Here is a 14,711-nt window from a genome sequence, read left to right on the forward strand (position 1 = left end):
CCAGCTGCATCTTCACTAGATCTTTCCTTGTAGCACTGGACCACACGACTGGACAATAATCAAGATTAGACAAAACTAGAGCCTGCAGAACTTGCTTTTTGGAGTGTGGTGTCAAAAAAAATTAAAATCACCACTGGCCTCATGGTAAAATCCCTGAGCAGTTTTCCTTCCTCTACGGGCAACTGAGTTAGGAAGGACACCTGTATATGTGTAGTGACTGGGTGTATTGATATACTGTACCATCCCAAGCCTAATTAATAACTTCACCATGCTCAAAGGGATATTCAGCATCTGCTTTTTTAATTTGTACACATCTACCAATCTGTGCCCTTTGCGAGTTATTGGAAAACCTCCCTGGTTATTGTGGTTAAATCTGTGCTTGAAATTCCCTACTTGATTGAGGGACCTTACAGATAATTGTATGTATGGGGTACAGAATTGAGGTAGTCATTCAAAAAATCATGTTAAACACAATTATAGATTTTTTTAGCACATTTGTACTCCTGAATTTATTTACACTTACATAACAAATGGGTAGATTGGTACCCAGACTATAAGTGGTAAGCAGTCTGTTTATCATTCCACTTCTTGCCTCTCCTGTCACTGGTTTGAAACTGGTTTTCGGCAATCTCAACGTTCAATATGAAGCTGGATTTCCAGCGGAGTTGCTCATTGGTTGTTGGAAATAACATTAGTATGTTCCATGACAACATGTGGATCCTCGAAAAACAGAATTATAATTATAACAAAGTCCAAGACAAATATGTAGCTGTTAGCTAGGCAAATTGGTGTATTGTGAGGCTCAAAATCGAAGCGAAGACGTATGTATTTAGTTTGAGAATTTAGACGTGAGCTAGCAATTTTTGACAGATTGGTTTTCGTTTGAAGATTAAAATCCGGGATCCTTAGGACGTCTGCTAGGGGAGTAAAACGCTCTGAATTTACGAACGGACAATCAAATCAAAGTTTATTTGTCACGTTCGCCGAATACAACAGCTGAAATGCTTACTTACAGGCTCTAACCAATAGTACAAAAAATGGTATTAGGTGAACAATAGGTAAGTAAAGAAATAAAACAACAGTAAAAAGACAGTTGAAAATAACAGTAGCGAGGCTATATACAGACACCAGTTAGTCAGGCTGACTGAGGTAGTATGTACATGTAGAAATGGTTAAAGTGACTATGCATATATGATGAACAGAGAGTAGCAGCAGCGTAAAAGAGGGTTTGGGGGGTACACAATGCAAATAGTCCGGGTAGCCATTTGATTACCTGTTCAGGAGTCTTATGGCTTGGGGGTAAAAACTGTTGAGAAGCCTTTTTGTCCTAGACTTGGCACTCCGGAACTGCTTGACAACGCTCTGAATTTACAAACACGATGAGCGCACTCTGGCACTCCAGATTTAATTTACGAACACACCCAAAATTTAAATTTAAAATGGTTAAGGTAGGAGTTAAGGTTTAGGGTAGGGACGTCCAAATGATTCCGGATAGCACTGAACGTTATGGAATCAGGACCAATCCTTATCTCCTTGAGCTCATTTATGATAGAATGTTCATATTTGAAGATTGAAGAAAGACAAGTCTCTTTGGCAAATGACAGCAGTGCAAGCAAGAAGTGGAATGTTAGCTATAAACACTGGTACCCAGGCTAAACCACTTATTCTCTTCATTTGAAAGGCATTTCTCATGGTTACCGTTGCTAAGCAATCGGTTCAAAAACAATAATATGGGCAGAATACTTTGTTATTTTTATTGATTTATTTTACTGTAACATGAAAATAAAGTGTAAACTATTATTATACAAAATGGCATGCCTGTACTTTGTCTGGTTCAGTCTTCTGAGCTCTGGTGCTCCAGAACTGTAAATAAAAAGATGAAAGATATTCATTTGAAATTCTATTTTGTAATGGAAAGTTACAGTAATATAAAAGCTAAATAAACTATTATTATTATTAATGATGTGAGGCTTAGGGATACAAGTTTACTTACACAAATATTACAAAACTGAAGAGAAAGTCTCATACAATTACCTTCCGAAATTTTGACTTTATTTGATAGCAGGATATCTGCTTGAACTTCATCCATCTTCATGTAGAGAGTCTCAGGTTTGTGCTAAAAATTGTAGAGAAACAAACAAAACATTTTTTTTTTATAAAAGTAATTTGAATGCATTGTAATCTCAAAAAAAGTGAAGACTCGGACCCAATGATTTATATACATATATACACCCTGCCACCATCTTGGCACTGTTGTAAAAAAAATATTTTGAAAGCTATAGAAATTGATTTCTTAATGTCTACATTGGTTTTTTGCCACATTTCTATTACAGATACCTTAGTGCATACCTCTAAATTATATTATGTGAGATAAACGTAAAAAAAAAGAATAAACATCTATAAAAAAAATCATAAAGTATTCTTTTTTTGAATTAATAATGTTACTGTTCCCACTACAACAACAATACTTAAATACATGTAATTTTGTCCTTGAAACATTTCATTGAAATACTATAGAATTCCATTCATTCCTATGGATGACTGTGCCTACTGGGGAGTGCCAATATGGCCGACCCGTGGTTTCAAAGCTTCTCAATAGCCAATACATAGCATCAGCAGTCCAGTGTTTATACACATCATTGCTCAGACCAGTTGGCCACTCTAGCCAGTGCTATTTAGTCTGGCTAACACCTAACTCGAAGTACTCCTGACTTCTGAGTCTAGAAAGGCTATTTTCATGTTGTCGAGACTCGGCACAATGCGTCGATAATGCATGGGATGTGCTTTTTTACTGATTGGTTCTCCTCTGTGTCTCCCTCAAACCAACATGGACGACCACACACAGCCCCAGAGTGCCACCCCCTTTCAATACAACTGTTGTATTTTCAAATCCAAAAAACATGAGTCCTAATCTTAACTCCCCAGGAAAGAAAAAACATTTCAGAGAATCAATCAAAACTCAGCAGAAATAAGGACAACTCTGCGCGAACACTGCATTTACAACGACCTTCTGTCCAGACCAGCATGTCACAGCCCTCCCTCTGCTGTGGATCACGTGAGTCGTGTCAGTATGGAAGCATTCACTTATGACAGGTCTGTTCGAGACAGAGGCATAATTTTCAACAGAATGGATGTCCCTGAGTCTGCTGTGTGTCAGGTGTGCACCCACTGGGCAAAACTGGTTGAATCAGCATTATTTCCACATCATTTAAACCCCCCAAAAAATCGAAGTGATGACATTGGATCAGTGTGGGAAACTGATTGGATTTGCAAAAAGTCATCAACATACGAGCATTTAGTCTTTTTTTCACCAAGCTTCTAACCTTAATCCAATGACATCATGACATTTTTTGTTGATTTCATGTTGAATTCCCGTTAGTTGACAACCAATTAAATGTAAATCAAAACTAGACGTGTAAACCATGTGTAACCACACCAGCCCTGGACTTCCACATCTGGCTTCTTTACCTGCGAGATCGTCTGAGACCAGCCACCCGGACAGCTGATGAAACTGTGGGTTTACACAACCGAAGAATTTCTGCACAAACTGTCAGAAACCGTCTCAGGGAAGCTCATTTGCGTGCTCGTCGTCCTCACCAGGGTCTTGACCTGACTGCAGTTCGACGTCGTAAACAAATTCAGTGGGAAAATACTTGTTCAATGGCCAATGGCATGCTGGAAAAGAATGCTATTCACGGATGGGCCTATACAGCTGCCCTGGGGAATTTCTGGTTCTACCTGGATTTTGTTGGAGAGGCTTCCATTAAAGAACACCCTCTGTGTTCTGTTAGACAGGTAACTCTTTATCCACAATAAAGCCATTACACATGAAACGGTTTTTTTCCACTATAATCGATAATGTCAAAAGCCGCACTGAAGTCTAACAAAACAGCCCCCACAAAAAAAAAATTCATCAATTTCTCTCAGCCAATCATCAGTCATTAAGTATGTTTGGAATGCTCTGGATCGACGTGTACGACAGCGCGTTCCAGTGTTAACGCCAATATCAAGCAACTTTGCACAGCCATTGAAGAGGAGTGGGACAACATTCCACAGGTCACAATCAACACCCTGATGAACTCTATGTGAAGTAGATGTGTTGCGCTGCATGAAGCAAATGGTGGTCCCACCAGATACTGACTGGTTTTCTGATTCACGCCCCTACCTTTTTTTTAAAGTTAGGGCAGGGTAGCGGCAGGGTAGCCTAGTGGTTAGAGCGTTGGACTAGTAACTGAACGGTTGCAATTTCAAATCCCCGAGCTGACAAGGTACAAATCTGTCCTTCTGCCCCTGAACAGGCAGTTAACCCACTGTTCCTAGGCCGTCATTGAAAATAAGAATTTGTTCTTAACTGACTTTCCTAGTAAAATAAAGATGTATATCTGTATTCCCACCCATGTGAAATCTATAGATTAGGGCCTAATGAATTTATTTCAATTGAATGGTGTCCTTATATGAACTGTAACTCAGTAAAATCTTTGAAATTGTAGCATGTTGTGTTTATATTTTGGTTCAGTGTAGATGTATACTCTTACATACAAAATAGATTTCAGCTCACCATGAAGGCTGCAAACAGATTGGTACCCATGGTTCTGCGTACATGCTCCTCCACCACTGGGTATGTACGGACAAAATGCTAAAGACAAAGGCAGAGATAAGACTTGGCTTGAGTGATTATATTCTACACTGTACCGATATACAGGGTAGTATCTACTCAGTACTGATATACAGGGTAGTATCTACTCAGTACTGATATACAGGGTAGTATCTACGCAGTACTGATATACAGGGTAGTATACAGAATGCCTGTGTGAGAGAGAGAGAGACAGGGTCTGTGGGTGATTTTGTTGTCTTTGGAATCTACAAAATTAAAACTATCACAACTGTGATAGATGTGCAAATGCATTCTAGATGAATGCATTTCTTTTCTACTGTGTGTGTGTGTGTGTGTGTGTGTGTGCGTGTGTGTGTGTATGTGTATGTGTGTGTGTGTGTACCAGGGTTGGGGTCAATTCAGGAAGTAAACTGAAATTCCAATTCAATATTGAAAAAAGCTAAAAACTTCTTAATAAACTGAAAAGTAGAATATATTTATTTCAAAAGTTGTTCCATTTTTTATTCAAATCACTTCCTGAATTGACTGCCTTCAATTCCCCAACTCTGGTGTGTACCTATTTGATTGGATTTACCTCCAGCGCCAGGCTGGCTTGTCTCTGGGCGTCAGCGTGCTCCTGGTTTCCCATAGCATACATCAAGTGGTGCACCACTCTGAGAGGAAGGAGTTCCCGTGACAGCTCCTGATTCCCCTGAGCAAGCAACCTTCAGCACGTACAGTCAAAACGGTCAGCACTGGTATCGGATGAACGTTACTGTTACAGGCTAATACACATTTCAATTTTTTTTACATTTTAACCAGGCAAGTCAGGTAAGAACAAATTCTTATTTACAATGACGGCCTACACCGGCCAAACTCTGCCGATGCTGGGCCAATTGTGCGCCGCCCTATGGGACTTCCAATCATGGCCGGTTGTGATACAGCCTGGATTGTACTAATTGTACTGATCTGTATGTCACTACATTTAAAGTACTAAATATGGGCTGAGTGGCAATATAAAATAACAAGCAAATCGCTTCTAAGTTAACAAGTGAGTGACAAATAAATCAGATTAGCCGCTGATTCTACTAATATACAGCATTTAACTTCAGTTTTCAATTTCAGACAGTTTGTGCAAATTCACAGACCATGTCAGAATGACATTTCTAAGGGATAGCCATTATGAGGGTTCTGACTTCACCTTAAAGCTTTGGCTGCCGCAGCTTGTTGGACAAACACTGGCAGGGATTCAGTCATCTTGGTCATTTCTGGGTCTGATGGAATGGACCTCAACACATCAATAACAGTTCAAGTGTTTTATTGAGACCAAAAAAAAATAATTACCTAGAACTCTATGCTGAAAGGGGATCTACATTGCTTCAGGCATGATGACTATGTTAAAAGACGTATGCAATATCACATCTTGTGTGTGAAATAAATGGACTGTTAGAACTGTAGCAAGAAACGTCCTATGGGGTTGCTCTTAGTGGGTTGCAATGAGAACTACACAATGACTAGATGCACAATGACTTTGCCTCTCATTTACTGGGGAACCAATAAGGAGAAGATGTGAGACCTTCCAGGATCTTGTATGTCTGCACTCCCTCCATAGCCGGTTTGAGCAGCGCTACGAGACCTGTGAGCAGCGCCGGTCTGACCTCATACTGCCTGAGATCTGTGATCAGCTCGATAGCTGGGAGAGAGGGGGGAGATAGACAACACAATAATTACAAAAGAGATTATAAAATAATACTGCATACTATAGGAATCAGATACTACAGCGTGAAGTACAAGTGGATGTTGAAGATGTCAATGGAAGAGATCTGTATTTGAAATACATGTAGAACAGGCTGTCTGGATAGCTGAGAGTTGACACGCACACCTAGCTATTACTTACCCTCATATTGCACCTCCAAATGCAGGGACCTCAACAAATTCAACAGAGGTCCCACGATGCTGGGGTGGGCTTCCTTCACTATGTCCTATTAGGGGTCAGAATTATATCCAGTCATTTACCTTCATAAATACACTCAAGCCACAGCAGTCAGGTGTGTATGACAAGTTCACACACAGCTGGATTTTCAGCTGTTATGTCCCATGGTAGTTGAGCCTGTGTGTGTGTGTGTGTGTGTGTGTGTGTGTGTGTGTGTGTGTGTGTGTGTGTGTGTGTGTGTGTGTGTGTGTGTGTGTGTGTGTGTGTGTGTGTGTGTGTGTGTGTGTGTGTGTGTGTGTGTAAATGCACTTGAATGCATGCCTGTGTGTATGTGTGTTGTTATACTTGTACTATGCGGAGGGTCTGCAAGACCAGTTGCTGGGCCTTGGGCGAGGTACAGGTCAGCAGGGCGATCAGACCTCTGTACACCTGGTTCTGGTATTTGGGGTTTCCATGGGCCAGGGACTCCAGCAGGGCCCGTGCTGTCTCTTGGGTCCCCTCTGTCTTGGACTTGGCCAGGCACTCTGCAATGGCTCTCACACCTGCAAGCCACGTGGAGAGAGGAAACAGTGGACACAGTGATATGGTCTGAGAACCAATCAAACAACATTAACCAATCAACAACACACACCCTTCGATCCTCTAGGTCCTTCTCCCTTCAGCAGCCCTGCAGCTGACTAAAAACTAGGGGTGACAGGGCTTTCAGTTGCGCGGCTCCATGGCTGTTGAATGCACTTCCAGAAACTATTAGGGCTGCAGAATCTCTGTCCTCCTATAGCCCTTTCCTGCAGTCAAATGACTACTGGCCTCATGGGTGGAATGTTATTCATATACTTCAAAATTTCATCATTAATAAACATGATTTCTTTTAACAGCCGCAAATCTGGTGTTTCTATGTCAAACAGTTTTGTTATATTTCAGTCTTCTGTGATGTATATAAAGTGTAATATTGGGGTGCAAACTCAAAATTGTATACATTTCAACTCTTATTGTTTTGTTGTTGCCCATAACCATGTGTGTGAGGTGTATACTTTGGTTTCAAAGTAGATTTGTTTTAGCCCACTGCAGTAAAAGGTTATTAAGGCACAGCTCAAGACCGTGCTGTTCAGAAACGCTTTCAAGGACCTCTGCTAATTCCATTCTCATGTCCTCCGGATCTGGCGACACCTATATATAGCTTTGATTGTCTATGTTCTAAGTTCTGTGTTTTGGATTGTTTTTATTATTATTCGCTTGTATTTTTTAGCGCCCTAAGTCTGACAAAAGCGCTTTACAAATGAAATGAATTATTATTAGCCAATCAGTCTTTAATCATAGACTGAAAAACTCAACACATTTGGAGCAATAACAGCGAATCATTTCTCTCTACATAGATCATTTCAATTTGAACTGTAACAATTTAGAAATCCAACTGCATACTAAAAACACAGTATGTATCATAGAGATAGTTTGGTGAGTTGTTTACCATAGCTTTCGCAGATTAGCTCTTTGTACTTGCGTCCAGCGTTTGAGACTATCTGAAGCAGCTGAATGGCCTCTGCCTTGTCCTCCTCCTTGGTCTGTTTCTGACCTAAGATCTCCAGGAGGGTTAGGACCCCTCCAACCTCCAGGAACTCTATGAGATAACGATGACTGTGGAAAGATAAAGGGTACGTGACTAAGCCTTATGGTGCAAGAGATTAATGTGTTAGCTATACATATTCAGACAATGTTTTTCCACTTACTTGCTAGCTGCAGAGAGGAACACACCAACTGCTTTCAGTTGAAGACCTAAGCATGTTCCGAACATGTAGCTGAATGAGCCTGAGTAAATGAAAATGCCAAAATACACCACATTTGTTTTGCATCCCCTTCTCCAAACATGCTGCCTTTGTATGTGGCTATGAATGACACCATTGTATATAGACTTATTTTTCTACTGTATTATTGACTGTATGTTTGTTTGTTTGTTTTACTCCATGTGTAACTCTGTGTTGTTGTATGTGTCGAACTGCTTTGCTTTATCTTGGCCAGGTCGCAATTGTAAATGAGAACTTGTTCTCAACCTGCCTACCTGGTTAAATAAAGGTGAAATAAAATAAATCAATAAATAGCACTGGACTGGTTATCTAACCACATCAAATGCATTATGCAAGGATACGTCAGCCTCATCCAGGCGGTGAGCCGAGCCAGAAAGAGACTGGCAACCTGTGCGAATTCCAGTTCTAACTCAGGGCAAGTCTTTCCAGTGTTTTGAGTCAGAAAAACCGTCAGTATGCGGCTGCGCACCGTCTTGTTGCCATGATCCCACTCTTGAAGGAAACTCATAACTTTACTGATAGCTGCTTGTTCCTTGCTTGTGGACATTACTGCTTTTGACACTGTCAAACAAAGAGGGCAAAGCAGAGCTTTAATGTGGAAAAAGTAGCTAGCTAGTTAGCTGGATGACCTAACTAGCCTTTTAACAATACCTTACAGTAGCTAGCTAAAAGCCTGCTTTTAGAAGTTTGAATCAAATGCCTAACTAACAAGCAATGTTATCGAGTGAGTCGCACATAAGTACGTCTACATTGAAACGTGAATTGCTTTGTTGAAAATAATAGATTACCTGCTGTTAGTATACTGCCAAAATATCAGGCCAAAACGACATGCATTAGCTGGAAATCCCAGTTGGCTCAAGTTGTGCGTTGGCACCCTATGTGTACCGTTGCTTAGCAGCGTTGCCTCCTCCCTCCTGGTACAGTGCACCATAGAACTAGAAAAAGTCAGCCTTTTTGGGAAGGGAGTTGGTCAACTATGGTTTGCTAGTACTGTCAGAAGATGTCCTGTAAAACAATGAATTTGAATATTATCTGCACTGTATGTTTGTTAGCTAGATAGCCAGACAGTTTTAGACGAATGATTCCATACATTTTTATAATTAACTGCCAACACTGCATTCATTCCACAGCCACTGAGGTGTTAACTAGATGGTATACAGTTTTTGTCAGATTTTACTTTTTGTAAAAGGTTAGGAAAGGTTACTTAGTAGGTTAGAAGAACTAACATAGCAGGTTAGGAAAATGAGATTAAGGTTGGGAAAAGGGTTAGCTAAAATGCTAACTTTTGGCATTCATTTGACACAATCTGTATGCATTCTAGCCATGACCATACACTGACTGAAACCAGCTGATGTTTTATTTGTTTTTATTTTAACCTTTATTTAACTAGGCAAGTCAGTTAAGAAGAAATTGTTATTTACAATGACAGCCTACACCGGCCAAACCCGGCCGATACTGGGCCAATTCTGTGCCGCCCTATGGGACTCCCAATCACGTCTGGTTGTGATACAGCCTGGAATCAAACCAGGTACTGTAGTGACGCCTCTAGCACTCCGATGCAGTGCCTTAGACCGCTGCGCCACTTGGGAGCCATGATAGGTGATAGGACTAAGATAAATTGTAAATGCAACAAGTACTGATATTGTATTTTAACACTCACAGCTTTCCACAGAAAACAAAAATGTAGACATTTATGGTCTGTTTACATTTATTTTAGAGGCTATATATATAGAAAATTGGTTTAAAACCCGTTTAAACTGTATTAATAATTATATTCAAGGAATCTTAAATTGAAGCTCATTTACTGCATTTCTACACAATAAAACTATTCTAAAATGCTATTTGGAGAACAGCAATGCAAATAGTCTGGGTAGCCATTTGATTAGCTGTTCAGGAGTCTTATGGCTTGGGGTTAGAAGCTATTTAGGAGCCTCTTGGACCTAGGCTTGGCGCTCCGGTACTGCTATGACTAGGGTGGCTGGAGTCTTTGACAATTTTTAGGGCCTTCCTCTGACATCGCCTGGCATAGAGGTCCTGGATGGCAGGAAGCTTGGCCACGGTGATGTACTGGGCTGTACCCACTAACCTCTGTAGTGCCTTGTGGTCGGAGGCCGAGCAGTTGCAATACCAGTCAGTGATGCAACCCGTCAGGATGCTCTCGATGGTGCAGACATAGTCTATTAACTCTACAATTATCTGCTACACATTAACTCAAATTAACTCAGCACCAGAATTAAAAACTATACAGAGGGATCTGCTAGCAGAAAACATATATTATTAACGAAAGATAAACAAATACGTTTGCTTTAAAGAACTGTTTTTTGTTGTTGTTGTTTTACAGCTAATTTCCTGCAGTTCTACATATTTTGCGATGAGGTGGGGAGAAATGTTTTCAGTTTTATGAGCTAATTTCCTGCAGTTAACTTGTGCCATGTTAATATGATATCTGAGTGAGAGTGACTATCAAAATCAATGGGGGCCCTCTTGAGGGTCAGGGCCTCTGTGGCATGTGCCCTGCGTGCCCAGTCAGTAATTTGGCTATGAATACTACACATTTAGATAGCTGTCTAGACTAACTAGTCTAATTTACCAATCTCATGTACCAGCATGGGCTAATTGAGTAGCTGTCAGTAGCTAGGTTTCCATCCAATTGAAAAATATGTGCATTTTCCCACCATTGGTATTTCCACCAAATGGACTTGTTGCCGATAAAAATCAGTGCGTGATGACCTATTGCACACAAAATATACTTTTTTAGCTTACATTATATATCAAATAAAAAAGTTTCCACTGTATGTTTGTTTGTTCATCCAGAACTAGGTTAAATCAGTGTCTGACAAACCAGCCTTAAATAGTATAAAAAAGCATAACCTAATTTTAGAGTAGACAATGTTGGATGCTTGTTTATTATTATCCTTTTAACTTATTGATCATTTTGTTGTTATTTGTACCCTTTTGTGATCTGTACCCTTTTGGCCAAGATCATGCGATCCTGAAGGATTGTTTAGTTGGTTATCTGGTACTGGGTGACTGATTTATCGCTGCCTTTGGGGGACTATAGAGCTCGCCAGCTTGCAGTCCTAAAAAACGGAAATGAGTTACCTCTGGTTCGTTCAGCCATTCCTTTGGGGAAAATGAATGGGGAAAGAATAGGGTTTGGGGATAAATGCTGAAAATAAGGTCTGAGGTTAACACAGACTTCGCAGATCTTATACATTTTGTTCTATGAGATAATATCAGTCAGTTAACATGACCTTGATGAATTATGAAGCCTTTTTTAAATTACATAAATACTATAATGCCTCCATTTAGGGTTACAGAATGGGGCCATGAGGCTGGTGGGGGGTAAGCTGTTCTCTGAGGGCTGTGTGGAGGTCTACTATAATGGACAGTGGGGGACCGTGTGTGATGACAACTGGGACATTATTGAGGCACAGGTGGTGTGTCGCCATCTCAACTACCCTGGTGCTCTCACTGCCATGGTGGCTGGAATATACGGACAAGTTAGGTTGGATCTGTATAACTTCTCATCGCAGTTTTGATTCAATGGAGGCTTGATCTGTGTCTGGGAAACTAGCCCCATGTGTATCTTTGCATAGGTACAGAATATCACACATTCACTGTTTGTTTTTATTGACCCATGACCCGTTTGTAATCTGGACACAGGCTCTATAAGCTGTGATGGGGCAGGGCAAGACCTGTCCCAATGTCTCTTCAAACCCTGGGGGGGGGGGGGGGGGGGGGGGGTCACTGACTGCCAACAGGCTGAGGATGCTGGTGTGGTCTGTGAGAGAGGTAAGACTGACCAATGACCACAAAAACTCATCCACAAAGACCTAAAGACCAGACACAGTATCATTGAAATGCACTTAATGAAAATTGAAGCAGCAGAAATGTTTGGTCCATGGCTCACTTTGGGATGCTAATATAGACGACTGTTACAGTACATGCTCAAGGAGGTGCTCAGTTTACAACAGTGGAGGCTGCTGAGGGGAGGACGGCTCGTAATAATGGCTGGAATGGAGTGAATGGAGTGGTATCAAACACATTAAAACCATGTTTGATACCATTCCATTCATTCCATTCCGGCCACTATTATGAGCCATCCTCCCCTAAGCAGCCTCCACCGGTTTACAATGAATCGTTCTGTTAGATTGGAAGAAAATGTATGATACATTTCTGATAATATTTTGTTTATATACTGTTTGTGCTTTTCAAAATATGATGTGCTTGATCAATATATGATGTGGTTGACCAATATTTTTTTATTTGATCAGAATCTGCTCAGAATATCAGCCGTGTCTACACACTGGACCACAACGCAGGCCTTGCTAACCACATGGGGGGGCTGTTTGAAAGTGGACGCGACTGTGACTTTGACATCATGGTGCGGGTTGGGTCGCAAACAGCCCTGTGGAAAACATCTGTGTTCACAAGCTGATCGTCACTCTCGATCCAGAGGCCTCCATCTTAAATGTCTCAAAGGAGGAGAACTTCATTAACTTCAACCTAGACGTTAGACTCAACTGCCGCCCTCATTTCACCAACTTCCTAATGTAAGGTGAGACCAACCTGCTCTACTTTACAAACGTTAGCCTAGTTAGCCTGCTATTACATCCACCCTTTCTTCGTCAAAGCTGTGTCGTGGCAGAGAATCCATGTATCTTGTGTCTCCTTCTTCCCCAGGTATCTTTGTACACAAGGCAAATCAACATCACTGCGTCCTCTGCCCAGTGCATCCACAAGATGGTGTTCGACTGGAGTCTGACACAGCTCCAGGAGGCGGCAGGGAGGCTGTTCACCTGACTGCTCCCAGAGGATTCCTCCTTCCAGACCCAGACCTCTCTGTACGAGCACTCCGTCTGTACAGGCAACCCAGTTCTGCAGGAAACCTGTCTGCGCTACCTTGCCTGGAACTGTAAGTCACTGAGCCATTCCCCAGCCTGGACTGGTCTTGGCCTGGGCACAGTAAAGGCCCTTCTGGCCCGTTCAGACGTGGTAGTGCCAGAGGAGGCCTTCTTGCTAAAAGGTTTGGAGGACTGGGTGTTGGATCAGGGTAACTCATCCACCCACGAAGACCAGGTGGCCCTTTTGGACTGCATCCCTTTCCCCATGATCGCTGCTGAAAATGTTTTCAACCTCAAAGATAAGTCTAAACTGTACATGGACCAACTAGAGCTGTATAATGCCGGCATGTTGCAGGGCGTTCAGTTCAATGTGCTGCCCTTCCGGATGCTGCTTGGGAACCTCCTCCATAAAAAAGTGGAATACACACCCAGGATCTACACTGGCAAGCCATGACTCAGTGCCTCCTTCAACACCCCTGTGCACAACAGTGCTTATTTTGCCCTGTTTAAAAGCTAAACTGGTATACCAGGGTGTATATCCACAACCATGAATGCTCAAACAACTATTTCCACTGTGCAATGCTGCAAATGGTCTCGCAAACTGCCCAGAATAACAGGGAGCTGCCCAAAGAATACCAGGATGGCATCCGTTACCTCAACAAGGTTGTCCTGATGTGTGAAGGGGAGTATATATTCCATGTCCAGGATTTCACTGTTGGCTGAGTCAAAATCCCAGTCAACAGAAGTGTGGTCCAGGCCTACCCGTGCCACTCAGAACTGTTCTCCTACCGCGTGTGGTTCAGTATGAGTACACCACTGAGATCAAGCAGAATGAACAGGAAGTAGAGGATGAGGAAGATGAGAAAATAGAGTGGACAGGTTACAAAAAATGTGTTATTTTTCATTTTTGATGTTGAATTCATCTGTATTCAAGTATAAGAAAGCAATTCACTCAAAATTGTAATTTTATGTAATCTTTGTTGTTAACCCATCCAATCATTTTCTGAATGTTTCTTCCAGGCGACACAGTATCATTCCAATTTCAATGTACTTTGGAAAATGTGGGGCATGTTCAGAACAATAATAAACTTGTTTTTAATAATGATTTTAATGAAGCCGTTAACATGTTGCTTCTCTACATGTATTCATGTCTTATATATGACAACATATGGCACAAGTTGTGTCACATCATTTATCAATGATTTATCTGCACATCTATCACTCCAGTGTTTATTTGCTAAATTGTAATTATTTCGCCACTACGGCCTATTTATTACCTTACCTCCCTAATCTTACTTAATTTGCACACACTGTATATATACTTTTCTATTGTGTTATTGACTGTACGTTTGTTTATTCCATGTGTAACTCTGTGTTGTTGTTTGTGTTGCACTGCTTTGCCTTATCTTGGCCATGTCGCAGTTGTAAATGAGAACTGGTTCTCAACTGGCTTACCTGGTTAAATAAAGGTGAAATAAATAGAAACATAAAAAACAAATGGGGATAAATCATTTAGTTCCAAGTTCAACTCCTCCACA

General features: G+C 41.2%; 1 protein-coding gene across 1 annotated transcript; it reads right to left on the reverse strand.

Moving 5' to 3' along the window:
* Positions 1 to 279: 279 nt before the first annotated feature.
* armh1 (armadillo like helical domain containing 1) lies at positions 280 to 9,245 on the reverse strand. The gene is made up of 12 exons (XM_082962766.1): positions 9,115 to 9,245; positions 8,668 to 8,887; positions 8,252 to 8,320; positions 7,993 to 8,159; positions 6,873 to 7,069; positions 6,492 to 6,576; positions 6,171 to 6,287; positions 5,796 to 5,868; positions 5,190 to 5,319; positions 4,559 to 4,636; positions 2,035 to 2,116; positions 280 to 1,863 (listed from the first exon to the last, which is right to left on the reverse strand). Exons 2-12 carry the CDS (start codon positions 8,871 to 8,873, stop codon positions 1,835 to 1,837), a joined length of 1,233 nt encoding a protein of 410 aa, XP_082818892.1. The 5' UTR covers positions 8,874 to 8,887; positions 9,115 to 9,245; the 3' UTR covers positions 280 to 1,834.
* Positions 9,246 to 14,711: the final 5,466 nt, after the last annotated feature.

Source organism: Salmo salar, chromosome 16, assembly GCF_965601325.2.
Source record: "Salmo salar chromosome 16, fSalSal1, whole genome shotgun sequence".
In the NCBI taxonomy this organism is placed as follows: domain Eukaryota; kingdom Metazoa; phylum Chordata; class Actinopteri; order Salmoniformes; family Salmonidae; genus Salmo; species Salmo salar.

What these genes read in the sequence shown, in the direction of transcription:
- armh1 (XM_082962766.1), bottom strand. Translation starts at nt 8,873, where the DNA reads ATGTCCACAAGCAAGGAACAAGCAGCTATCAGTAAAGTTATGAGTTTC. An exon ending in ACCGCCTGGATGAGGCTGAC is followed by an intron (nt 8,321 to 8,667) that starts GTATCCTTGCAT and finishes AGGCTCATTCAG; the next exon opens with CTACATGTTCGGAACATGCT. An exon ending in AGACCCTCCGCATAGTACAA is followed by an intron (nt 6,577 to 6,872) that starts GTATAACAACAC and finishes GACCCCTAATAG; the next exon opens with GACATAGTGAAGGAAGCCCA.